Source organism: Leucoraja erinacea, unplaced genomic scaffold (assembly GCF_028641065.1).
Source record: "Leucoraja erinacea ecotype New England unplaced genomic scaffold, Leri_hhj_1 Leri_240S, whole genome shotgun sequence".
Taxonomy (NCBI): domain Eukaryota; kingdom Metazoa; phylum Chordata; class Chondrichthyes; order Rajiformes; family Rajidae; genus Leucoraja; species Leucoraja erinaceus.
The window spans coordinates 82,501-107,308 of record NW_026576141.1 but is presented as its reverse complement, the minus strand read 5'-3'; the positions used below and the strand labels follow the sequence as shown (position 1 = coordinate 107,308).

Here is a 24,808-nt window from a genome sequence, read left to right as displayed (position 1 = left end):
CCCCCCTCTCCCCCCCTCCTCCTTCTCCCCTCCCCCCTCCCTCTCCCCCTCCCTCCTCCCCTCCCCCCCTCTCCCCCTCTCCCCCCCCCTCTCCCCCCTCTCCCCCCTCCCTCTCCCCCCTCTCCCCCCTCTCCCCCTCTCTCCCCCCTCTTCCCCCTCTCCCCCCTCCTCCTCTCCCCCCCTCTTCCCCCTCCCTCCCCCTCTCCCCCCTCCCCCTCTCCCCCTCTCCCCTCTCCTCTCTCTCCCCCCTCTTCCCCCTCTCCCCCTTCCCCCCTCTCCCCCTCTCCCCCCTCTCCCTCTCCCCCCTGGTCATATTCGGACACTTTATTTTGCACTCCGTCAACCAGTTTTGTTAAACAAACCCTTTCCAGTTCTATCAACACCGAATATTTGTTTTAAAAGAAAAACTCACCAATCCTGTAAATTATTAAGGTACAATCTGTATATGAACTGTCCGGTCACTGGTTTTAAGTAGAACCTTACTTTAGTAATAGCTGGTTGAATCACTATTAAAAAAAATACTTCAATTAGATTTTCTGTAGTGCTTTTAATTTTTTTAAAGATAGATACAGCGAGGAAACAGGCCCTTCGGCCCATCGAGTCCACACCGACCAGCGATCCCCGCACACTAACACTATCCTACACACACTAGGGACAATTTTACGAATTAACCTACAAACCTGCATGCCTTTGGAGCGTTTGGAGAAAACCCACGCAGGTCACAGGGAGAACGTGCAAACTCCGTACAGACAGCACCCGTAGTCAGGATGGAATCCGGGACTCTGGGGCTGTGAGGCAGCAGCTCTACCCGCTGCACCACCATCTCTGGTGTAAAAGGATTGGTAGCAGTAATAATCGGGAGAAACAGTTAGACAGGTACATGGATAGGACAGGTTTGGATGGATTTGGCAGGTGGGACTAGTGTAGCTGAGGCATTGTTGGCCGGTGTGGGCAAGTTGGGCCGAAGGGCCTGTTTCCACGCTGTGTCAATCTATGAGATGACTTCAGTTTTGGCGATTTGTTCAAAACTAGAGGATGCTGTCAAAGAATAAGCAAGGGAAATGAAAAAGGAAATGATGAAATGAGAACGAGTTTGTCCAGGAAGTGGAGACTGATAAGAGATGCCATCGTGACGGGTGAGGCAACACTGAGCTACTATCCGTTGGTGGGAACTTCCTCATTCTGTGATCCTGTGGTGGGCGCTTCAAAGGATCACAGGCGCAGAGTCATGAGATCATGGGATCACTAGATCATGGGATCACTAGATCATGGGATCACTAGATCATGGGATCATATGCGAATGGTATGTTAGCTTTCATTGCAAAAGGATTTGAGTATAGGAGCAGGGAGGTTCTACTGTAGTTGTACAGGGTCTTGGTGAGACCACACCTGGAGTATTGCGTACAGTTTTGGTCTCCTAATCTGAGGAAGGACATTATTGCCATAGAGGGAGTGCAGAGACGGTTCACCAGACTGATTCCTGGGATGCCAGGACTGTCTTATGAAGAAAGACTGGATAGACTCGGTTTATACTCTCTAGAATTTAGGAGATTGAGAGGGGATCTTATAGAAACTTACAAAATGTTTAAGGGGTTGGACAGGCTAGATGTAGGAAGATTGTTCCCGATGTTGGGGAAGTCCAGGACAAGGGGTCACAGCTTAAGGATAAGGGGGAAATCCTTTAAAACCGAGATGAGACGAACTTTTTTCACACAGAGAGTGGTGAATCTCTGGAACTCTCTGCCACAGAGGGTAGTTGAGGCCAGTTCATTGGCTATATTTAAGAGGGAGTTAGATGTGGCCCTTGTGGCTAAAGGGATCAGGGGGTACGGAGAGAAGGCAGGTACAGGATACTGAGTTGGATGATCAGCCATGATCATATTGAATGGCGAATGGTGCAGGCTGGAAGGGCCGAATGGCCTCTACTCCTGCACCTATTGTCTATGTTTCTATCACGAGATCCCGGGATTGTGAGATCTACGATATGATAGAACTTGATTTATCCCAGAAGGCAAATGAATCTTCCAACAGCGATAAAATCACAAGCCTGGGGTAGAATTGGACCTGGGGGCCGAAGGGCCAGAATCTGTCTCATCTCATCACCAGTTCAGTGAAAGGCCTGGAGTGCAGGTGCAGGATGTGTCCACCAGGGGGATGATGGACGTCGGCGTCGTCCAATGGGAGGGACCCGGAGGCGGGACTAATGCAAGGGGGCGGGACATCCGGTGAGGGGCGGGGCCGCGGGTGACGGACGTGGAATGCGACCAATGGGAGGGACCCGGAGGCGGGACTAACACAAGGGGGCGGGACTACACGGGCGGGCTGCGGCCAATAGGAGCCCGTGGGAGGCGGGACATCCGGTGAGGGGCGGGGCCGCGAGTGACGGACGTGGGATGCGACCAATGGGAGGGGCGGGGACGGGAGGGTCAGGTGACCGGGGCGGGTGCGCAGGCGCGGGGGCAGCAGCGGCGATGGTGAGTGAGAGGCGCGGGGTCTCGGGCCGAGTGGCCGCAGGTGGGGGAGAGACGCGGCCTCGGGACAAGGGGGCAGCGGCTGCGGGAGGGAGAGGCCCCGCGGGCGGCGTCAGACCCACCCCAACCCCCCCCCCCAGTCATAAACTCAGGAGGTAACTCACCTGGACAGGTAAAAGCGGCGCAGATACAGGTACAGGTGTGGAGGCCAGGTACAGGGTCCAGGTACAGGGTCCAGGTGCAGGGTCCAGGTGCAGGTACAGGTACAGGTGTGGAGTGTACAGGGTCCAGGTACAGGGTCCAGGTGTGGAGTCCAGGTACAGGGTCCAGGTGCAGGGAGTCCAGGTACAGGGTCCAGGTACAGGGTCCAGGTGCAGGTGAAGTGGGGGCCGGTTCACTGCGTGTTTTCAACAGATAGTTACATTTATCTCTTGGGGCTAAAGGTCAAGGATAAAGGTCAAGGATATGGGTCAAGGGGATATGGGTCAAGGGGATGGGTCAAGGATATGGGTCAAGGGGATGGGTCAAGGATATGGGTCAATGGGTCAAGGATATGGGTCAAGGGGATGGGTCAAGGGGATGGGTCAAGGATATGGGTCAAGGGGATGGGTCAAGGGGATGGGTCAAGGGTTATGGGTCAAGGGGATGGGTCAAGGGTATGGGTCAAGGGGATGGGTCAAGGGGATGGGTCAAGGGGATGGGTCAAGGGGATGGGTCAAGGATATGGGTCAAGGGGATGGGTCAAGGGGATGGGTCAAGGATATGGGTCAAGGATATGGGTCAAGGGGATGGGTCAAGGGGATGGGTCAAGGGGAGAGAAAGCAGGAACGGGGAACTGAACTGATTGAGGATGATCAGCCATCATCATATAGGAGGGCAGTATTGGCACAAAGGGCCGAGTGGCCTCCGCCTTCACCTGTGTTCGATGTTTCTATGTCCCCCACCCCCTTCGCCCACTCCTTCTGTCCCTCTGCCTCCCACAGACGTCCACGTTGACCCAAGGCTTGGAGAGAATCCCGGACCAGCTGGGCTACCTGGTCATCAGTGAGGATGGAGTGTTGTCCGTAAGTTTCGCCCACTAGATGTTGTTGCGTCGTGTGTTGGGCCAGTCACGGGAACACAGACGAGACATGTAAGATGCACAGGTGTAGAGGTGTGGTATCAGTGTGGTTTGGTGTCACCTGTACCGAGTTACAGTGAAATACTTTGTCGTGCTAACTGGTCAGCGGAAAGACGAAACGTGTGTTGACATTTGAGCCAATTCCCTAATCATGTCCAGATACATGATTAGGGAATAACATTTAGTGCAAAGTAAAGCCAGTAAAGTCTGATCAAAAATCAATGATGTAGTAGTTCACGACTGCTATCTAGTTGTGGTAGTTATGTGGTAGTTGTCGTCTAGTTGTGGTAGTTACTGTCTAGTTGTGAAAGATACTTTTAATTCCTTACGCGTCTCACCTTTCACATCGATCCCTATTACACTTGGCCATAGTCTCCTATCCCTTTGTGAGCTTCCTTTCCCGTTAATAGTTGTGGTAGTTACACTCTAGTTGTGGTAGTTACTGTCCAGTTGTGGTAGTTACTCCCTAGTTGTGATAGTTACTGTCCAGTTGTGGTAGTTACTGTCTAGTTGTGATAGTTACTGTCTAGTTGTGATAGTTACTGTCTAGTTGTGATAGTTACTCCCTAGTTGTGATAGTTACACTCTAGTTGTGGTAGTTACTCCCTAGTTGTGGTAGTTACTGTCCAGTTGTGGTAGTTACTGTCTAGTTGTGGTAGTTACTGTCTAGTTGTGGTAGTTACTGTCTAGTTGTGGTAGTTACTGTCTAGTTGTGGTAGTTACTGTCTAGTTGTGGTAGTTACTGTCTAGTTGTGGTAGTTACTGTCTAGTTGTGGTAGTTACTGTCTAGTTGTGGTAGTTACTGTCTAGTTGTGGTAGTTACTGTCCAGTTGTGGTAGTTACTGTCTAGTTGTGGTAGTTGTGTCTAGTTGTGGTAGTTACTGTCTAGTTGTGGTAGTTACTGTCTAGTTGTGATAGTTACTGTCTAGTTGTGGTAGTTACTGTCTAGTTGTGGTAGTTACTGTCTAGTTGTGGTAGTTACTGTCTAGTTGTGGTAGTTACTGTCTAGTTGTGGTAGTTACTGTCCAGTTGTGGTAGTTACTGTCTAGTTGTGGTAGTTACTGTCTAGTTGTGATAGTTACTGTCTAGTTGTGATAGTTACTGTCTAGTTGTGGTAGTTACTGTCTAGTTGTGGTAGTTACTCCCTAGTTGTGATAGTTACACTCTAGTTGTGGTAGTTACTGTCCAGTTGTGGTAGTTACTGTCTAGTTGTGGTTGATTCAGAGGGGTTTGGAATTCCCGAAAGTCAGAATGTTTGTTGTGTTTCCTCCTGATCAGGAAGGGATCAGAAAGGATGGTGAAGACTTGACAAGCTTGCCTTCATCAGGCAGGGTACTGAGTGTAGAATGTGTAGGCAGGTGCTGGTTTAAATCAAACGTGGACACAAAATGCTGGAGTAATTCAGCGGTCTCAAAACCTCACCCATTATACCTTCTCTCCAGAGGTGCTGCCTGTCCAGTCCCGCTGGCATTTTGTGTCTATTACTGAGTGTAGAAGTTGGGATATACTCCAGCTGTTTATCTCCTGTTATGTTCGAGTTGTACAAGGTGTTGGTGGGGCTGCGCTTGGAGGACTGGTCAGTTTTGGGGACCATGTTGTTGGGTGCAGAGAAGATTGACGAGGATGTTGCCAGGACTCGAGGGGCCTGAGCTACAGGGAGAGGTTGGGGGCAGGCTGGGAATTTAGTCCTTGGAGCGCGGGAGGCTGAGGGGTGATCTTGTTGAGGTGTAAAAAATCATGAAGAGAATAGGTCGGGTGAAGACACAGTCTTTTACTCAGAGTTGGGGAATCAAGAACCAGAGGTTGTGAGATTAAGGTGAGGGCGGGCAGATTTAATAGGGACCTGAGGGGCAACATTTTCACACAGTGTGGCGGGTGTTTGGGACAAGCTGCCAGAGAAGGCAATAGAGGCATGTACTGTAACAACATTTAAAATATATTTAGATAGGTCCATGAATGGGAGATGTTTAATGGAATACGAGCCAAACGTGGGCTTGTGGTACTAGGGTAACGATGGCTCTATAACTCAGCGTGGATAGATGACGTTTCACAGAGTGCTGGAGTAACTCAGCGGGTCAGGCAGCCTCTGTGGAGAACATGGATAGGTGACGTTTCATAGAGTGCTGGAGTAACTCAGCGGGTGCAGCAGCATCTATGCAGCTAAGGAAATAGGTAACGTTTCGGGTCGAAACCCTTCCGGGTTTCAGCCCGAAACGTTGTCTATTTCCAGAAGGGTTTCGGCCCGAAACGTTGCCTATTTCCTTAGCTCCATAGATGCTGCTGCACCATAACTGAGCGGGTCAGGCAGCATCTGTGGAGAACATGGATAGGTGACGTTTCACAGAGTGCTGGAGTAACTCAGCGGGTCAGGCAGCATCTGTGGAGAACATGGATATGTGACGTTTCGCAGAGTGCTGGAGTAACTCAGCGGGTCAGGCAGCATCTGTGGAGAACATGGATAGGTGACGTTTCACACAGTGCTGGAGTAACTCAGCGGGTCAGGCAGCATCTGTGGAGAACATGGATAGGTGACGTTTCACAGAGTGCTGGAGTAACTCAGTGGGACAGGCAGTATCTGTGGAGAACATGGATAGGTGACGTTTCACACAGATGGTGCCTGATCCGCTGAGTTACTCCAGCACTCTGTGTCTTTCCTTGGTATAAAGCAGCATCTGCAGTTCCTTGTCTGTACTCCCATGCATGTCCACAGGATGGCACTGTCTGCAGTCTCTGCACTGCTCCACAGTTCAAGTCAATGCAAACTTTACAAACTTTAGATTTTACCTTAGAATTTAAAGATACAGCACGCAAACAGGCCATTCGGCCCACCGAGTCCGTGCCAAGCAGCAATCACCCCGTACACTAGCTCTATCCTGTACACACAAGGGGTAATTTATAGAAGCCAATTTATCTGCAAACCTGCACGTCTTTGGGATGTGGGAGCAAACCGGAGCACCCGGGGAAAACCCATGTGGTCACAGGGAGAACGTGCTAACTCCACATGGACAGCACCCGAGGTCAGGATGGAACCCGGGTCTCTGGCGCTGTGCCCTGAGGTGGCAGTGGCCTGGCAGTCAGGGGAGGGGAATCGAGGACCAGAGGACATGGGTTTACAGTGAGAGAGGGGGAGGATTTAATAGGAACCTGATGGGGAGATGGGTGTGTGGAATGAGCTGCCGGAGGAGGTGGTTGAGGCAGGGACTATCACAATGTTTAAGAAACATTTGGACAGGTACATGGATAGGACAGGACTAGAGGGTTCTGGGCCAAGGGGGAAACTGGCTGCATCTTCAAAGGCAACAAGGGGGTGAAGGAAGTATGTTTAGAGGTGAAGTTTGTATATAAAATGGGTGTCCAGTTCCAGACCAACATTCCCACACACCTTCTCTGTAACCACTTCATGTTATATGTCAAGAGGCTTTGTAAACAAAAACATGATGAGTGTTTGTTCATTCCAGACCAGGTGACGTTTCACAGAGTGCTGGAGTAACTCAGCGGGTGCAGCAGCATCTATGGAGCTAAGGAAATAGGTAACGTTTCGGGTCGAAACCCTTCCGGGTTTCGGCCCGAAACGTTGCCTATTTCCAGAAGGGTTTCAGCCCGAAACGTTGCCTATTTCCTTCGCTCCATAGATGCTGCTGCACCATAACTCAGCGGGTCAGGCAGCATCTGTGGAGAACATGGATAGGTGACGTTTCACAGAGTGCTGGAGTAACTCAGCGGGTCAGGCAGCATCTGTGGGGAACATGGATCGGTGCTGGAGTGACTCAGCTCGGTGCCTGTATTGTGTTTGCAGTCGGCGGGAGAGCTGGAGAACGACGAGGAGACCGCAGGGATCATCATGCGGATGGTGCAGACTGCGGTCAAACTCTGCATCAGCGGCAGCCCCCAGCCCTCGTTCAAGAGGATGTCCGGTGAGTGACCACCCAATACGGTGGCGGTGCAGCGGGTAGAGCTGCTGCCTCACAGCGCTACTCCCCCTCCACTCATCACAACCCCCAGCCCCCCTCCCCACTCACCCACCCCACCGCCACAGACACGGTTCCAGGTGGGTAGTGGGGGGGAGGGGGGAGCGGTGCGGAGGGGGGAGCAGTCAGCGGGGCATTGACCAAGTCTCTCTCAAGTCAAGTCAAGTTTATTTGTCACATACACATACGAGATGTGCAGTGAAATGAAAGTGGCAATGCTCGCGGACTTTTGTGCAAAAGACAAACAACAAAACAACCAAACAAATTATAAACACAATCATAACACACATATTCTTTTACATAATAAATAATGGAAGGAAAAACGTTCTGTACAGTTAGTCCCTGGTGAGATAGGCGTTTACAGTCCGAATGGCCTCTGGGAAGAAACTCCTTCTCAACCTCTCCGTTCTCACCGCATGGCAACGGAGGCGTTTGCCTGACCGTAGAGTTGTATAGTTCCTGCAGGGGGGCGAGTGAAGTTCCCATAGTGCGTTCGGCCAAACGCACTACTCTCTGCAGAGCCTTCTTGTCCTTGGCAGAGCAATTCCCGAACCAGATGGTAATGTTCCCGGACAAGATGCTTTCCACCGCCGCTGCGTAGAAGCACTGTAGGATCCTCGGAGACACTCTGAATTTCCTCAATTGCCTGAGGTGGTAAAGACGCTGCCTTGCCTTACTCACCAGTGCTGAGGCGTGTGATGACCATGTCATATCCTCAGAGATGTGGACTCTGCTCCCAGTGGTGTTTGGGGAACACACATACATGGAGGGGTGTGGGGATTGCGTGGCGGGGGGGGGGGGGGGGGGGGTGGGGGGGGAGGGGAGCGGTGAGCGGGGCATTGACCAAGTCTCTCTCTGTCTCTACTCCCAGTGGTGTTTGGGGAACACACGTACATGGCCACCATCTCTGGACAGAAAGGTGTTTGTGGTGAAGAGACACAACAACCCTCATGAAGCAGTCGAGGTGTGACCAGCGCCTCCTCCTGTCCCGTCCCCTCCACAACACTCCAGACGGTTCCCATCACATCCTCTCCCCGCGGATAAAGGAAGAGAAACTCCACTCGTCGACAATCACCTCCTTCCCCTCCCCCCTCTTCCCCTAATTGCCTCGTTCTCCTCCTCCATCGTCCCCTCTCCCCCTTCCCCTCCCTCGTTCTCCCCACCCCCTCTCCTCCCTCCCCCCCTGCTGCACAAGTTTATTTTGGTCTGGGCTGTTTCTGATAAATGATGTCTCTGCAGATTGTAATCAGGCTGGTGACAGGAAGAGGAGGGTGTGGGTGGGTGTGAGTTCACATCGTGTGAGTGAGTCACAGAATATGTTTTGTTCCTGTTTGCCCGTCGTATCAAAATAAACCTCTTGCTGCTCACACACGCTCGCACGCCTTGTCTAACTTCCGCTCAGGAAGGAACTGCAGATGCTGGTTTACACAGTGGACAGACACAGAGTGCTTACACAGTGGACAGACACAGAGTGCTGGAGTAACTCAGCGGGTCAGGCAGCATCTGTGGAGAACATGGATAGGTGACGTTTTTGGGTCGAGACCCTTCCTCAGACTGATTGGGGGAAAGAGGACGGACAAGGGGTGAACTGTGAAGCCAGGGGGAGGGTTATGTGGAGGAAAGTAAGTTAATTGGACAAGTATTCCCATACAAGGAATTTGCCTTGGTGCTCCGCCCACAAGTAACAACATGACGTACAGTGACAGTTACGAATGACTCGGAAAACACTAAACATTAATGATAAAACACCATTGATCAAGCATGTGTGCGTGTCCGTGTGGGTCACATGGGTGGAAGGGGAGGTTCGTCACCTAAAACTAGAATTCACTGTCCATACCGTTGGGCCGAATGGCCTAATTCTGCACCCATTGTTGATGGCCTTGTAGGGTGTAAGCTGTGCCACCGTGTGTGAGTGCGTACGTGTGTTTGCTCGTGTGTGCGTACGTGTGTGTGTGTACTCGTGTGTGTGCATACGTTTGCGTGCGTACGTGTGTGTGCGTGCATGGTGCATGTGCGTGTGTGTGCGTGCGTACGTGTGCAAGCGTAAGTGCGTGTGTGTGTACGTGTGCGTGTGTAAGCGTAAGTGCGTGTGTGTGTACGTGTGCGTGCATACGTACGTATGTGTGTGCGTGTGTGTGTGTACGTGCGTGTGTACGTGCATACGTGTGTGTACGTGCATATGTGTGTGCGTACGTGTACGTGTGTAAGTGTACGTACGTGCGTGTGTGCGTGTGTGTGTACGTGTTAAACAGAGAGAGAGAGAGAGAGAGACCCGTGGCTGTGGACATGACTTTATTTCAGCAATGGAGATGGTCACACAGGTACAGCAGCAGTGATCTCTCCCAGACCAAGCCATTCACGGAGGAGAGAACACTTTCTCAGTAGTCACTGTTACATTAGCGGAATGTGTACAAACTCCATGATTAAATCAACACCACAAAGTCAATAAGTTACATTTAAATAAAGTGCATTCTGTTAAAAATAAACGATGATGTAAAGGCAGTTCCCAACACACACTCATCATTATCCTGCTGGGTCTAGGGGCAGAATCAGGCCATTCGGCCCATCCCGTCTACTCCATTCTATCATGGCTGATCCCAGCCTCCTGCCTTCTCCCTGTACAATGTGGCACCCGTTGTCACCTGGACTGGGTTGTGAGGGGCCGAGACCTGCTTTACCCGACAATCTCCCTGGAGTTTGGTCACGGACAGAGGGGAGGAAATGTGTGCGTGTCCATGTGGGTCACATGGGTGGAAGGGTTGCTCACCTAAAACTAGAATTCACTGTCCATACCGTTGGGCCGAATGGCCTATTTCTGCACCTATCGCTTATGGTCTCGTGAGATGCTGACCGTCCAGTTTGTGTGTGGCCTTACTCTGCCAGTGGAGGAGGTCTGGGACACAGAGGTCAGTGTGGGAATGGGAAGGGGAGTTAAAGTGTTTGGCATGCGGAAGATTTAACAGGTCCTGACCGACTGAGTGTAAATGTCCAGCAAAATGGTCGCAGTCTATACATAGAAACATTGAAAATAGGTGCAGGAGTAGAGGCCATTCGGCCCTTCCAGCCTGCACCCCCATTCAATATGATCACGGCTGATCATCCACAATCCTGCTTTCTCTCCATATCCCTCCATTCCGTTAGCCCCAAGAGCTAAATCTAACTCTCTTGAAAACATCCATTGAATCGGCCTCCACTGCCGTCTGAGGCAGAGAATTCCACAGATTCACACAACTCTCTGGGTGGAAAAGTGTTTCCTCATCTCAGTCCTAAATGGCCGACCCCTTATTTTTAAACTGTGTGGCCCCTGGTTCTGGATTCTTCCCCCCAACATGGGGAACATTTCCTACACCTAGCGTGTGCCAATCCCATAAGAATGTTATGTTTCTATAAGATCCCCTCTCATCATTCTGAATTCCAGTGAATACAAGCCCAGTCGACTCGTTCTTTCAGCATCTGCTCTGCTCTGCTCTGCCTCCAATACAAGGAATGGTGTTGCCGTTACCTGGGGGGGGGGGCTAAAACATCTCAACGCCGTCTCTGAGCCCCACATGGGGTCCGCGTTTTGGCCCACATCCACCAACACCTGACCTGTCCAAAGTGTATTAAACGTTGCGATGGTCACAGCCTCAACTACCTCCTCTGGCAGCTCGTTCCGTACACCCACCACCCTCTGTGTGACAAAGTTGCCCTTCAGCTCCCTGTTGAATCTGCCTCTCCCCCCCCCCCCAACACTCCAGACCGTTCAGAGAGGGAGAGGGAGAGAGAGTTCTTTGGGAAATTCAATCTGTTCCTCCTACATCCTGGGATGGAGAAACCTTGTGCATTGTGCGATAGATACCCCAATGAGCAGCAAAGTGAAAGCTTTAAGGTGAGAGGGGCGAACTTTAAAGGAGATGTGTGGGGCAGGTTTAAAAAAAAAACAGATTTGGTTTGGAGATACAGCATGGAAACAGGTCAAAGACAGACACAGAGTGCTGGAGTAACTCAGCGGGTCAGGCAGCATCTGTGGAGAACATGGATAGGTGACGTTTCACAGAGTGCTGGAGTAACTCAGCGGGTCAGGCAGCATCTGGAGGGGATGTTTTGGGTCGGGACCCTTCTCCAGATGTGAATACTGCACTTTAGTTGCAACCTTGCACGCTTCTTATCTCCAGCCCTGGATGCATTGTTAATACTGGATGGGTTTAGTTTAGTTTAGAGATTCAGGCCCTTCGGCCCACCGAGTCCGTGCCGACCAGCGATCCCCGCACACTGACACTATCCTACACACACATTGGGGACAATTTACAGAAGCCAATTAACCTACGAACCTGCACGTCTTTGGAGTGTGGGAGGAAACCGGAGCACCCGGGGGAAACCCATGCAGGTCACGGGGAGAGAATGTGCAAACTCCGTACAGACAGCGCCCGGGCCTGTTTCGTTGTGAGGCACCAGCTCTACCCGCTGGGTGCTTGTGCTGGCGTTTGGTGCAGATCAGTGGGAAGCGACGTCCCCTCCTCACCCCCTCCCTGACAGCAGGGAGCCAAGGCTCAGTGACCAGACAGCCTGGGGCCCTCCCCGACAGCAGGGAGCCAAGGCTCAGAGTGACCAGACAGCCTGGGGCAGACAGCAGGGAGCCAAGGCTCAGTGACCAGAGAGCCTGGGGCCCTTGCAGACAGCAGGGAGCCAAGGCTCAGTGACCAGACAGCCTGGGGCCCTCCCCGACAGCAGGGAGCCAAGGCTCAGAGTGACCAGACAGCCTGGGGCCCTTGCAGACAGCAGGGAGCCAAGGCTCAGTGACCAGAGAGCCTGGGGCCCTTGCAGACAGCAGGGAGCCAAGGTTCAGAGACCAGACAGCCTGGGGCCCTTGCAGACAGCAGGGAGCCAAGGCTCAGAGTGACCAGACAGCCTGGGGCCCTTGTAGACAGCAGGGAGCCAAGGCTCAGTGACCAGACGGCCTGGGGCCCTCCCCGACAGCAGGGAGCCAAGGCTCAGAGTGCCCAGGCAGCCTGGGGCCCTTGCAGACAGCAGGGAGCCAAGGCTCAGAGTGACCAGACGGCCTGGGGCCCTCACTGACAGCAGGGAGCCAAGGCTCAGTGACCAGACAGCCTGGGGCCCTCCCCAACAGCAGGGAGCCAAGGCTCAGTGACCAGACGGCCTGGGGCCCTCCCCGACAGCAGGGAGCCAAGGCTCAGAGTGACCAGACAGCCTGGGGCCCTTGCAGACAGCAGGGAGCCAAGGCTCAGAGTGACCAGACGGCCTGGGGCCCTCACTGACAGCAGGGAGCCAAGGCTCAGTGTCCAGACGGCCTGGGGCCCTTGCAGACGGTCTGGGACGAGGAGGAATCTTCGATGAGCAGCCAGCAGTTCGTTCCCCATGGGTAGCCCCCACCCCCCTCTCCCCCCAGGTGCAGGGTCATTACGAGAGGGGAGGGGTCCCTACAGGAGGGAAGCGATGGACCCCCAGGGGTCGTGTGGGAGGAGGGGGAATTGGCCCCAGTGTGTGGGGGGGGAGGGGCTCTAGAACCCCGGCTCCAGCACCAACACCTTACACTCGCGTTTGGCGATCTTGTCCACGGACAGCGCTGATCTCTCCGCCGGTAGATACAGGGGGCGGCCCAGTGGTGAACTGACCGGAGGGGTGACAGCTCGACGCTCCATTACACTGCCCGTCCTGGGGGGGGGGACACAGAGAGAGAGGCACAGGGTCAGGGGGAGACTGGGACCAGGCGGGGGGGGGAGGGGGTTTTGGGGAAGGAGGGCAGGTAGGAGGGAGAGGTTGGGGGGGGATGGGGGATGGGGTTTGGGGGGGGAAGGCAGGTGGGGAGAGATCGGGGGGGGAGAGGTTGGGGAAGGGGGGTTTTGGGGGGGGGGGTGGGGCGAGGGGGGGGGAGGACAGGGAGGGAGAGGTCGGGGAAGGGGGTCTCACCTCATGAGGTGGGCTGCTCTGGACGGCTGGTGGTGGGGAGGGGTTGAGGGGGGGGGGTTAGGGGAACGGGTGATTGGGGAGGGGGGGGGGGGGGTTGGGGGAGGGCAGGGGGGAGTTCGGGGGGGGGGGGGGTCTCACCGGGGGGGGGGGTTGGGGAGCAGACGGGGAAGATGTTGGGGGGGGGGGGGGGGTCTCACCTCATGGGTGGGAGGGGGGTTGGAGGGGGGAAGGGGGGTTGGGGGGCGGGGGGTCGGGGGGGGGGTGGGGAGCAGGCGGGGGGAGGGTCGGGGGGGGGGGGGTCTCACCTCATGAGGTGGGCTGCTCTAGACGGCTGCTGGTGGGAGAAGGACTGGGAACGTCCCAGACCCCCGCCCTGTTGTCGCTCCATCAGCTCCCGCACGGCTGGGCTGCCTGGGCTGCTCTTCCTCGACACCGGCCTTGCCTCTCCCCCCCCTCCTCCCCCCACCCCAACCCCAACCCCAACCCTGGCCGTGAACTGCAGCTTCAGCTTCATGTGCTGGCTCAGCTGGGGGGGGAGAGAAATAGAGCAGGTTAAACATCACAGAACAATTCAGAGCAGATTCAGGCCCTTCGACCCACAATGTCCGTGCTGAATATGTTGATAGAATGGAGCGACTGGACTTTGGAGTTTAGAAGGATGAGAGGATATCTTATTGACACGTATGCGATTGTTAAGGGTTTGGACACGCTAGATGCAGGAAACATGTTCCCGATGTTGGGGGAGTCCAGAACCAGGGGCCACAGTTTAAGAATAGGGAATAAGCGATTTAGAACGGAGATGAGGAAACATTTTTTCTCAGACACAGAGAGTTGTGAGTCTGTGGAATTCTCTGCCTCAGAGGCCGGTTCTCTGGATGCTTTCAAGAGAGAGCTAGATAGGGCTCTTAAAGATAGCGGAGTCAGGGGATATATTCGGAGAAGGCAGGAACAGGGTACTGATTGGGGATGATCAGCCATGATCACATTGAATGGCGGTGCTGGCTGGAAGGGCCGAATGGCCTCTACTCCTGCACTATTGTCTGTTGATCCACATCCTCCATTCCCTGCCTGTCCATGTACCGACCATCCCAAACGCCACTGTCGTATCTCCCCCCCCCCCCCCCCCCCCCCGGCAACAAGTTACAGGCCCCACAGCGGGTAGAGCTGCTGCCTCACAGCGCCACAGACCCGGGTCCCATCCTGACTACGGGTGCTGTCTGTACGGAGTTTGCACGTTCTGCCCGTGCGTGACCTGCGTGGGTTTTCTCCGGGTGACCCGGTTTCCTCCCACATTCCAAAGACGTGCGGGTTTGTAGGTTAAATGGCTTCTGTAAAACATTTTGTCTCTAGTGTGTGTAGGATAGTGTTAGTGAGCAGGGATCACTGTTCGGCACGGACTCGATGAGGGGGTGGGGAGAGTGGGAAGGGGAATGGGGTTGCTCTCTGGGAGGGGGGGGGGATGGGGAGAGAGGAGGGGGGGGGGGTGAGGAGGGGCGGGAGGTGGGGGGGAGCGGGGGGGGGGAGAAAGCAGAGAGGTTACCTCAAACAGACCGGCCCGCAGCCCCTGGAAGGCCACGCTGTAGGTGAGGGCCGTCCCCTTGCGACACTGGCCCAGGTGGTTGAGGGGGGTGTGGCAGATCACTGACCCCAGGGAGGTCTCTACCCCCTGCTGCCCCTTCCCCCTGGTGCTGCCCTGTGTGTGTGGGGGGGGGGGTGAGGGGGGGGGGGGGGGGGGGAGGAGGGGGGAGAGGGGGGGGGGGGGGGGGTGAGAGAGGGGGGGTTGGGGGAAGAAGCATCATCACAGTCACAGATGCTGAGAACACACAGATGTACAGTCGACATCATCACAAAGACAGACACGAGTCACCAACACAGGCCATTCAGGCCCCTCCCTCCCATGTTGGCCCAGATGCCCCAACTATGCCAGTCCCACCTGCCCGTGTGTTGTAGAAACCTGCAGCCCGTTCCTACCCCGCCACCTCCTGTCCCCCCCCCCCCCCCAAGTTCACGTGATAGGAGCAGAATTAGGCCATTCGGCCCATCAAGTCTATTCATTCATGGCTGATCTGTCTCTCCCTCCTAACCCCATTCTCCTGCCTTCTCCCCATAACCCCTGACACCCGCACTAATCAAGAATCTATCAATCTCTGCCTTAAATATATCCACTGACTTGTGGCCTCCACAGCCGTCTGTGGCAACGAATCCCACAGATTCACCACCCTCTGGCTAAAGAAATTCCTCCTCATCTCCTTCCTAAAGGAACGTCCTTTAATTCTGAGGCTGTGCCCTCTGGTCCTAGAGTCTCCCACTAGTGGAAACATCCTCTCCACACCCACTCTATCCAGGCCTTTCACTGTTCTGTACATTTCAATGACGTCCCCCCTCATCCTTGTAAACTATCTGCGTCCCTGCCTGTCTGCAGAGACCCCACCCTGGGGACCACACCAGGCCCCCTCCCCCCTGTGCCCCCCCCCCCCCCCCCCCCCCCCCACCCACCAGGTGCCAGCTAGCTCGCTAGTCACGGTGTGTGTCAGTGTAAAGTTCATTTTTAGGACAATGTTTATTTCAGAGATGACTGGCACGATGCTGTCATCACCAACCGTGTCTGAATTCGATGGTGAGTCGGCAAGCTGGGCAGGGGGGGGGGGAGAGAGAGAGATCAGCGGAGATTCTACAGACTCGAGCAGGTGCGGGCTCAAAGGGATTCAGTCAGGGTCAGTCAGCGGTGTGATGCAGCTGAAAATGGATGGACGGGGTCAAGACCAAGATATTGGGGGGCGGGGAGAGAGAGGGGGAGGGTGGGAGGGGTGGAGGGAGGGGCTGAAGGGCCTGTGAGAGGACACTGGTGGGGGGGGGGGAGAGGAGGGGAGGGGGGGGGTGGGGGGAGAGGAGGAGGAGGGGGTGAGAGAGGAGGGGGGGGGTGGGGAGAGGAGGGGGGGGTGGGGAGGAGAGGAGGGGGGTGGGGGAGAGGAGGGGAGGGGGTGGGGGGGGGGTGGGGAGGGAGGGGGTGTAGTTTGTTGTCACCCACCTGTAGTGGGTGTAGATCCTGTTCACCTGTTGCGGGTTGTGTGGGGACCAGTGGACAATGGCGGTCAGAGGAACCTCCAGACCCTGAGGGTGAGAACAGGCACAGGGACATAGACACAGGGACACAACATACACAGACACACACAGACACACACAGACACACACACACAAACAGGGACACAGACACAGGGACATAAACAGGGACACAGACACAGGGACATAGACACACACACACACACAGACAGGGACACAGACACACACACAGAGCCACAGACAAACAGTTAGTGTGTGTCCTGACCAATCCCCACACACAGTCACGGGGAGAACAACTCAATCTAAACCGCAGCGGGTGGAGCTGCTGCCTCACAGCGCCAGAGACCCGAGTTCCATCCTGACGACTGGTGCTGTCTGTAAGGAGTTTGCACGTTCTCCCCATGACCTGCGTGGGTTTTCTCCGGGCGCTCCGGTTTTCTCCCACACTCCAGGTTTGTAGGTTAATTGGCTTCAGTAAAGATTGTAAATTGTGTCTAGTGTGTGTACGATAGTGTTAGTGTGCAGGGATCGCTGGTCGGCACCACCTCGATGGGCCGAAGGGCCTGTTTCCGCACTGTATCTCTAAAATGAACGGTACCGACCTCTGCATAGAATGAGGGCGCTATTGAACCGCCATTCGGCCCATCGTGTCTGATCTCTCTCGGCCCTCCCTCCCTCCCCTGGGGCCCCTCCCCGGAGACTGGGACCCCCCCCCCCCCCCCCCCCCCCCCCCCCCACAGTGCGGCCCCCTACCTCCTTGCTGTGCTGTGTGGGGGTCGCTGGTTGAGCTGAAGCTGGAAGAGAAAGGCCTGCTCCTCCAGGGCCCGGAGCCCCACGGGCAGCTCACCTCGACTCCCGGCCCCCACCCGGTGGAACGATGCCACTGTCACCTCCCCCGACTGGTGACTGCAGGCAGGGGGGAGAAAACAGATGTCAGAGACCCCCCACCCTTACACCCCCCACAACCCCACCCTCACACCCCGCCCACACCCCACACCCACCCCCAACCCCACCACCATTACACCCCCCCTCCCCACCCTCACACCCCAGCCCAGTACACCCCACCCCACACCCAACCCCCACCCTCACACCCCTCACCCCCCTCCACACTCACCCCCCTCCCCACTATGACCCCCGGCCCCCCACCACCACCCCACCCCACCCCCTCACCCCCAACCCCCACCCTTGCACCCCTCCCCCCCCCCACACCCCCCCCCCCCCCACACCCCCCTCCCCTCCCCACTATGACCCCAAACACCCACAGTCACACACGCCAACCCCACCCCACTCACTCCAACCCCCACCTCTTCCAACTAACACACCTTCAAAACCCCTTGCCCACCCCCACCCCCAATGCCCTACTACACCCACCCACCTTGCCCCTTCTCCCCCCCCCCCCCCCCCCCCCCCCAGGTGTGGCATCTCACCACACGTTGTCCACCAGCAACATGGAGCCGTCAGGCATCATGGGCAGGTAACTGGCGTTGAAGTTTGGCAAGATGCGCACGTCTAGTACAGAGATCTCCTCCTGGGATGATGTGTTCAACACTGGGGGGAGAAAGAGCGAGAGAGGGGGAGAGAGAAAGAGAAGAGGGGAAAAAGGGAGAGAGAGATGAGGAGGAAGTCAAGGGAAGGCAGTGAGATGCTGGGACATGATGGGGGGGGGGGGGGGGGGGGTTTGTGGGCAACCTACACAGTGCGGATGAAATGCTGAGCATTAGGGTGAGGGGGCGGGTGAGAGGAGAGGGGGGGGGGGGGGGGGGGGGGGGCTGTCCAAAGTGAGGGCTTTGTAAGCGCCTTCTTGGGCCAATATTCACTAGCAAAGTATTCACTGGAGTTTGGAAGGACGAGAAGGGATCTTATAGAAACATATAAAATTCTTAAGGGATTGGACACGCTAGATGCAGGAAACATGTTCCCCGATGTTGGGGGAGTCCAGAACCAGGGGTCACACACAGTTTAAGAATAAGGGGTCGGCCATTTAGGACTGAGATGGGGAAAAACATTTTCACCCAGAGAGTTGTGAATCTGTGGAATTCTCTGCCACAGACGGCAGTGGAGGCCGATTCACTGGATGTTTTCAAGAGAGAGTTAGATTTAGCTCTTGGGGCTAACGGAACGAAGGGATATGGGGAGAAAGCAGGAACGGGGAACTGATTGTGGCTGATCAGCCGTGATCATATTGAATGGCGGTGCCGGCTGGAAGGGCCGAATGGCCTCCTCATGCACGGATGTGTTCCCCAACGGTGATGTCAGGAGAACATTAATTGTCAGACGTCACGTCACAGACTCCTCACCTTTAATGACGGTGAGCTGCTTCCCCGACACGTTGAGCTGCCGACACTGGACAGTAGGAGGCGGTAGCACCGTCAGTAATGTGCTCACTGTACAGAGGGGGAAAGAGGCAGAGTCAGGGGGTGTCGTGCACCAAAACTAGCCCCTTCCGCCCACCTCACCCATGCTCACCAAGCTGCCAAACCCAGCTACTCCCCATATGCCTGCACTAGCCCATATCCAAAGGATGGGTCGACTGGGCTTGTATACACTGGAATGTAGAAGGATGATTGTGGATGATCAGCCATGATCATATCGAATGGTGGTGCTAGCTCAAAGGGACGAATGGCCTCCTCCTACACCTATTTTATATGTTTCTATCCCTTCAGCCCACCTCACCCATGCCGACCAGAGTCTGAAGAAGGGTCTCGACCCGAAACGTCACCCATTCCTTCTCTCCAGGGATGCTTCCTGTCCCGCTGAGTTACTCCAGCACTCTGTGTCTATCTTCCCCTGGCCATTGAAGGCAAGCGCACCACATGTCCACAGGACCATGTACCAGCACCCCCTTGGCCCCTCGGTTTAGATACAGCACGGAAACAGGCCATTCAGCCCATCGAGTCCGCTCCGACCAGCGATGCCAGCACACTAACACTACCATTGGGACAATTCACATTTACATCAAGCCAATTAACCTACAAACCTGTACACCTTTGGAGTGTGGCAGGAAGCCGAAGATCTCGGGGAAAACCCACGCAGGTCACGGGGAGAACGTGCAAACTCCGTACAGACAGCACCAGCAGTCAGGATCTAACCTGGGTCCCTGGCGCTGTGAGGCAGCAGCTCTACCCGCTGCACCAATGTGCCGACTTGCCTGTTTGTATACCCCGGTACAGGTGACAATAATAAACTTAAAGCAACTTTGTACCTTGAGCTTTGAAAGTGCTTTGATCCTCCTTGAAGATTTGTGAGGGTTTCTGGTTCTGTAGGATGGTGAGGTAGCCTCGCTCCCGGACTTCCGCCTTCTCCTGATCTTTCTTCCACACCGTCACGATGATCTGCAAAGCACCACACACCTCACACCACATCCACGAGAGGCACCAAGCTCCCACTGAGCACCGGGCCTCACAGCACCACACACCACATCCACGAGAAGCACCAAGCTCCCACTGAGCACCGGGCCTCACAGCACCACACACCACATCCACGAGAAGCACCAAGCTCCCACTGAGAGCAAACACACAGTGCTGGAGGCACACAGCACCACACACCTCACACCATGTCCACGAGAGGCACCATGCTCCCACTGAGCACCAGGCCTCACAGCACCACACACCACATCCACGAGAGGCACCATGCTCCCACTGAGAGCAAACACACAGTGCTGGAGGCAGCGGGTAAGAGCTGCTGCCTCATAGCACCACAGACCCAGCTTCCATCCTGACTGCAGGCGCTGTCTGTACGGAGTTTGCACGTTCTCACCTGTGTGGGTTTTCTCCGGGTGCTAGGCTAATTGGCTTCTGTAGATTGCCCCTGTTGTGTGGGATAGTGCTTGTGTTGGGGTGAACACCAGTTGGCATCAGTGCTGTCTGTGCAGAGTTTGTACGTTCTCCCCGTGACCCCGGGTGCTCCGGTTTCCACCCACGTCCCAAACACTTGCGGGTTTGTTGGTTAATTGGCAAATCATGGTATTTTTTTGCATATCATTCATTAATTTGTTCTATATCTATATCAGAATTAAAGGACGTTCTTTTAGGAAGGAGATGAGGAGGAATTTCTTTAGTCAGAGGGTGGTGAATCTGTGAAATTCTTTGCCAGTCTGTGAAGGTCACAAGTCAGTGGATATTTTTGAGGCAGAGATAGATAGATTCTTGATTTGTACGGGTGTCGGGGGTTATGGGGAGAAGGCAGGAGAATGTAGTTAGGAGGGAGAGATAGATCAGCCATGATTGAATGGCGGGGTAGACTTGAGGGGCTGAATGGCCTAATTCTTCTCCTATCACTTTTTAGTTTAGTTTAGACATATAACATAGAAACAGGCCCTTCACCCCACCAGGTTTGTGCTGATCAGCGATCCCCGTACATTCACACTATCCTACACCCACTAGGGATCATATTTTTTTTACATTTACCAAACCAATTAACCTACAAAGCTGTATGCCCTTGAAGTGTGGGAGGAAACCGAAGATCTCGGGAAAAAAACCCATGCAGGTCACGGGGAGAAGGTACAAAGTCCGTACAGACTGCACCCGTAGTCAGGATTGAACCCGTGTCTCGGGCGCTGTGAGGCAGCAACTCTACCGCTGCACCACTGTGCCACCCATAAATACATCCAATTCAGGGCCCTTATTTGTTTTGGATAGTAGTACAACCTGTGGAGATGCTTGGGATTGAACCTGGGACCTCGTCCACTCTACCACTGAGCTACATCCCCTCTGTGTGATCACTCCATGGTCTGTAGCTCACCTTGGCTTTGATGGTCCCAACTGGCAGCTTGTCCAGAGCGACAGAGAGCGGGAAAATCACCTCGTCATTGCAGATGATGGGCTCCTCCACCGCCGTCTGTAAGCAGAAGGTCATCACTGAGGTTCAGCACCTGGGTATTCCGCTTGGGAAGCTTACACCCCACACCCCTTACACCCCAGCAGTGAGAACATTGAAGTTAGACCCAAAATGCTGCAGTCAGGCAGCATCTCTGGACAGAAGGGAAGGGTGACGTTTCGGGTCGAGACCCTTCTTCATTGACTTCACCAACTTCATACAACCCTTGATTTCTCTCTCTCTCCCCCCCCCCCCCCCCCTCCTCACCCAGTTCTCCGACTAGTTTCACTGTCCTGATTAATTTTACTGATGGCATGCCTCAACTTCCCCTCAGCTAACAATGATCCAATCTACGTTTCCTTGATGTGTCGGAAGGAACTTGATGTGTCGGAAGGAACTGCAGTTGCTGGTTTAAACCCAAGACAGACATAGGTCGGGTGCTTGACTCAGTCTGAAGAAGGGTCTTGACCTCGAAACGTCACCCATTCCTTCTCTCCAGAGATGCTGCCTGTCCCCGTTTACACCCATGCATCATTCCCCGTCTGCATGGAGCATTGCACTGGACGTTTGCAAGGCTGCATTTACAACCGTGCATCATTCCTGGTCTGCATGGAGCGATGCACTGGGCGTTTGCAAAGCTGCAACACTGCAATTACACCCATGCATCATTCCCCCTCTGCATGGAGCGATGCACTGGACGTTTGCAAAGCTGCAACACTGCGATTACACCCATGCATCATTCCCCACTCTGCATGGAGCGTTGCACTGGACGTTTGCAAGGTTGCAACACTGCAATTACACCCATGCATCATTCCCGGTCTGCATGGAGCGATGCACTGGACATTTGCAAGGTTGCAAGACTGCAATTACACCCATGCATCATTCCCGGTCTGCATGGAGCGATGCACTGGACGTTTGCAAGGTTGCAAGACTGCATTTACACCCATGCATCATTCCCCGTCTGCATGGAGCGATGCACTGGACGTTTGCAAGGTTGCAACACTGCATTCACACCCGTGCATCATACCCCCTCTGCATGGAGCGATGCACTGGACGTTTGCAAGGCTGCAAACACTGCATTTACACCCATGCATCATTCCCCCTCTGCATGGAGCGATGCACTGGAAGTTTGCAAGGTTGCAACACTGCATTTCACACCCATGCATCATTCCCCGTCTGCATGGAGCGATGCACTGGACGTTTGCAAGGCTGCATTCACACCCATGCATCATTCCCCGTCTGCATGGAGCGATGCACTGGGAGTTTGCAAAGCTGCATTTACACCCATGCATCATTCCCCCTCTACATGGAGCGATGCACTGGACGTTTGCAAGGCTGCATTCACACCCATGCATCATTCCCCCTCTACATGGAGCGATGCACTGGACGTTTGCAAAGCTGCATTTACACCCATGCATCATTCCCCCTCTACATGGAGCGATGCACTGGACGTTTGCAAGGTTGCAAGACTGCATTTACACCCATGCATCATTCCCCGTCTGCATGGAGCGATGCACTGGACGTTTGCAAGGTTGCAACACTGCATTTACACCCATGCATCATTCCCCGTCTGCATGGAGCGATGCACTGGACGTTTGCAAGGCTGCATTCACACCCATGCATAATTCCCCGTCTGCATGGAGCTATGTACTGGACGTTTGCAAGATTACAACACTGCAATTACACCCATGCATCATTCCCCGTCTGCATGGAGCGATGCACTGGACGTTTGCAAAGCTGCATTCACACCCATGCATCATTCCCCGTCTGCATGGAGCGATGCACTGGACGTTTGCAAGGTTGCAACACTGCATTACACCCATGCATCATTCCCCGTCTGCATGGAGCGATGCACTGGACGTTTGCAAGGTTGCAACACTGCAATTACACCCATGCATCATTCCCCCTCTGCATGGAGCGATGCACTGGACGTTTGCAACACTGCAATTACACCCATGCATCATTCCCGGTCTGCATGGAGCGATGCACTGGACGTTTGCAACACTGCAATTACACCCATGCATCATTCCCGGTCTGCATGGAGCGATGCACTGGACGTTTACAAGGTTGCAACACTGCATTTACACCCATGCATCATTCCCCGTCTGCACGGAGCGATGCACTGGACGTTTGCAACACTGCAATTACACCCATGCATCATTCCCGGTCTGCATGGAGCGATGCACTGGACGTTTGCAAGGTTGCAACACTGCATTTACACCCATGCATCATTCCCCGTCTGCATGGAGCGATGCACTGGACGTTTGCAAGGTTGCAACACTGCATTCACACCCGTGCATCATACCCCCTCTGCATGGAGCGATGCACTGGACGTTTGCAAGGCTGCAAACACTGCATTTACACCCATGCATCATTCCCCCTCTGCATGGAGCGATGCACTGGAAGTTTGCAAGGTTGCAACACTGCATTCACACCCATGCATCATTCCCCGTTTGCATGGAGCGATGCACTGGACGTTTGCAAGGTTGCAACACTGCATTCACACCCATGCATCATTCCCCCTCTGCATGGAGCGATGGTGTCCGGCCTGACCTGTGTGCTACAGCCAGTGTCCAGGCAGCGGCGGGCGCCGTGTGTGAGGAGCGGCGGACAGTCCCTGAAGCCGCGCTGCTCGGTGTCGGTGTCGGCTCCGTCCACGGGCCCAGTCCCGGTCTCAGGCAGCGGCGCGGCGCCGGGACACACGCTGGCCAGCGCGGACAGGGAGGCGGCGAGGCGGCGCCACCCGAGGCCCAGGCTTCGCTCCGACACCAAGGCCTCGGCCTCTACATCCGCCCGCGCCGCCCGGCAACGAACCACCAGCACCAGCGGCACCGTCTCGCCCGCGTACAGGTGGCTGCGGCGGGGCAGGTTCCGGTAGCGCCGGTAATCCGGCACCGGGCCGCTCGGGAAGTACATGAGGTACTCGCAGCGCGACTCCATCTTGCCCGCCCGCCCGGCCGGCTGTCCGTCTGTCAATCACAGAGAGCCCGCCCACAGGGGCGGGGCCAGGGCTCACACACTCTCCCCATTGGTCATACGGGCCGGGCTGACCCGCCCACACAGGGCTCACACACTCTCCCCATTGGTCATACGGGCCGTCAATCACAGAGAGCCCGCCCACAGGGGCGGGGCCAGGGCTCACACACTCTCCCCATTGGTCATCCGCGCCGTCACTCAGCGCTGACCCGCCCACCGGGGCTCACTCTCAGTCTCCATTGGTCATACGGGCCGTCACTCACAGAGAGCCCGCCCACCGGGGCGGGGCCAGAGCTCACACACTCTCCCCATTGGTCATCCGCGCCGCCACTCACAGAGAGCCCGCCCACAGGGGCGGGGCCAGGGCTCACACACGCTCCCCATTGGTCGACCACGCCATCACTCACAGAGAGCCCGCCCACAGGGGCGGGGCCAGGGCTCACACACTCTCTCCATTGGTCATACGCGCCGTCACACCTAGAGCCCGCCCG

General features: G+C 55.1%; 2 protein-coding genes across 2 annotated transcripts; one reads left to right on the top strand and one right to left on the bottom strand.

The window, feature by feature from the left end:
* The first annotated feature begins 2,416 nt into the window (after nucleotides 1-2,416).
* Nucleotides 2,417-8,928, top strand: lamtor4 (late endosomal/lysosomal adaptor, MAPK and MTOR activator 4). The gene is given in 5 exon segments (XM_055666330.1): nucleotides 2,417-2,474; nucleotides 3,455-3,535; nucleotides 7,388-7,505; nucleotides 8,431-8,474; nucleotides 8,476-8,928. Coding segments are annotated over 5 exon segments (300 nt in total). The 5' UTR covers nucleotides 2,417-2,471; the 3' UTR covers nucleotides 8,530-8,928.
* Nucleotides 8,929-13,047: 4,119 nt separating this feature from the next.
* On the bottom strand, nucleotides 13,048-24,316 carry trappc14 (trafficking protein particle complex subunit 14). Its single transcript, XM_055666336.1, is given in 14 exon segments — nucleotides 13,048-13,211; nucleotides 13,772-13,992; nucleotides 15,007-15,148; nucleotides 15,898-15,919; nucleotides 15,970-16,029; nucleotides 16,032-16,096; nucleotides 16,495-16,577; nucleotides 17,280-17,294; nucleotides 17,297-17,432; nucleotides 17,954-18,074; nucleotides 18,824-18,910; nucleotides 19,729-19,858; nucleotides 21,267-21,362; nucleotides 23,895-24,316. Coding segments are annotated over 14 exon segments (1,719 nt in total). The 5' UTR covers nucleotides 24,282-24,316; the 3' UTR covers nucleotides 13,048-13,057.
* Between the last annotated feature and the right edge of the window lie 492 nt (nucleotides 24,317-24,808).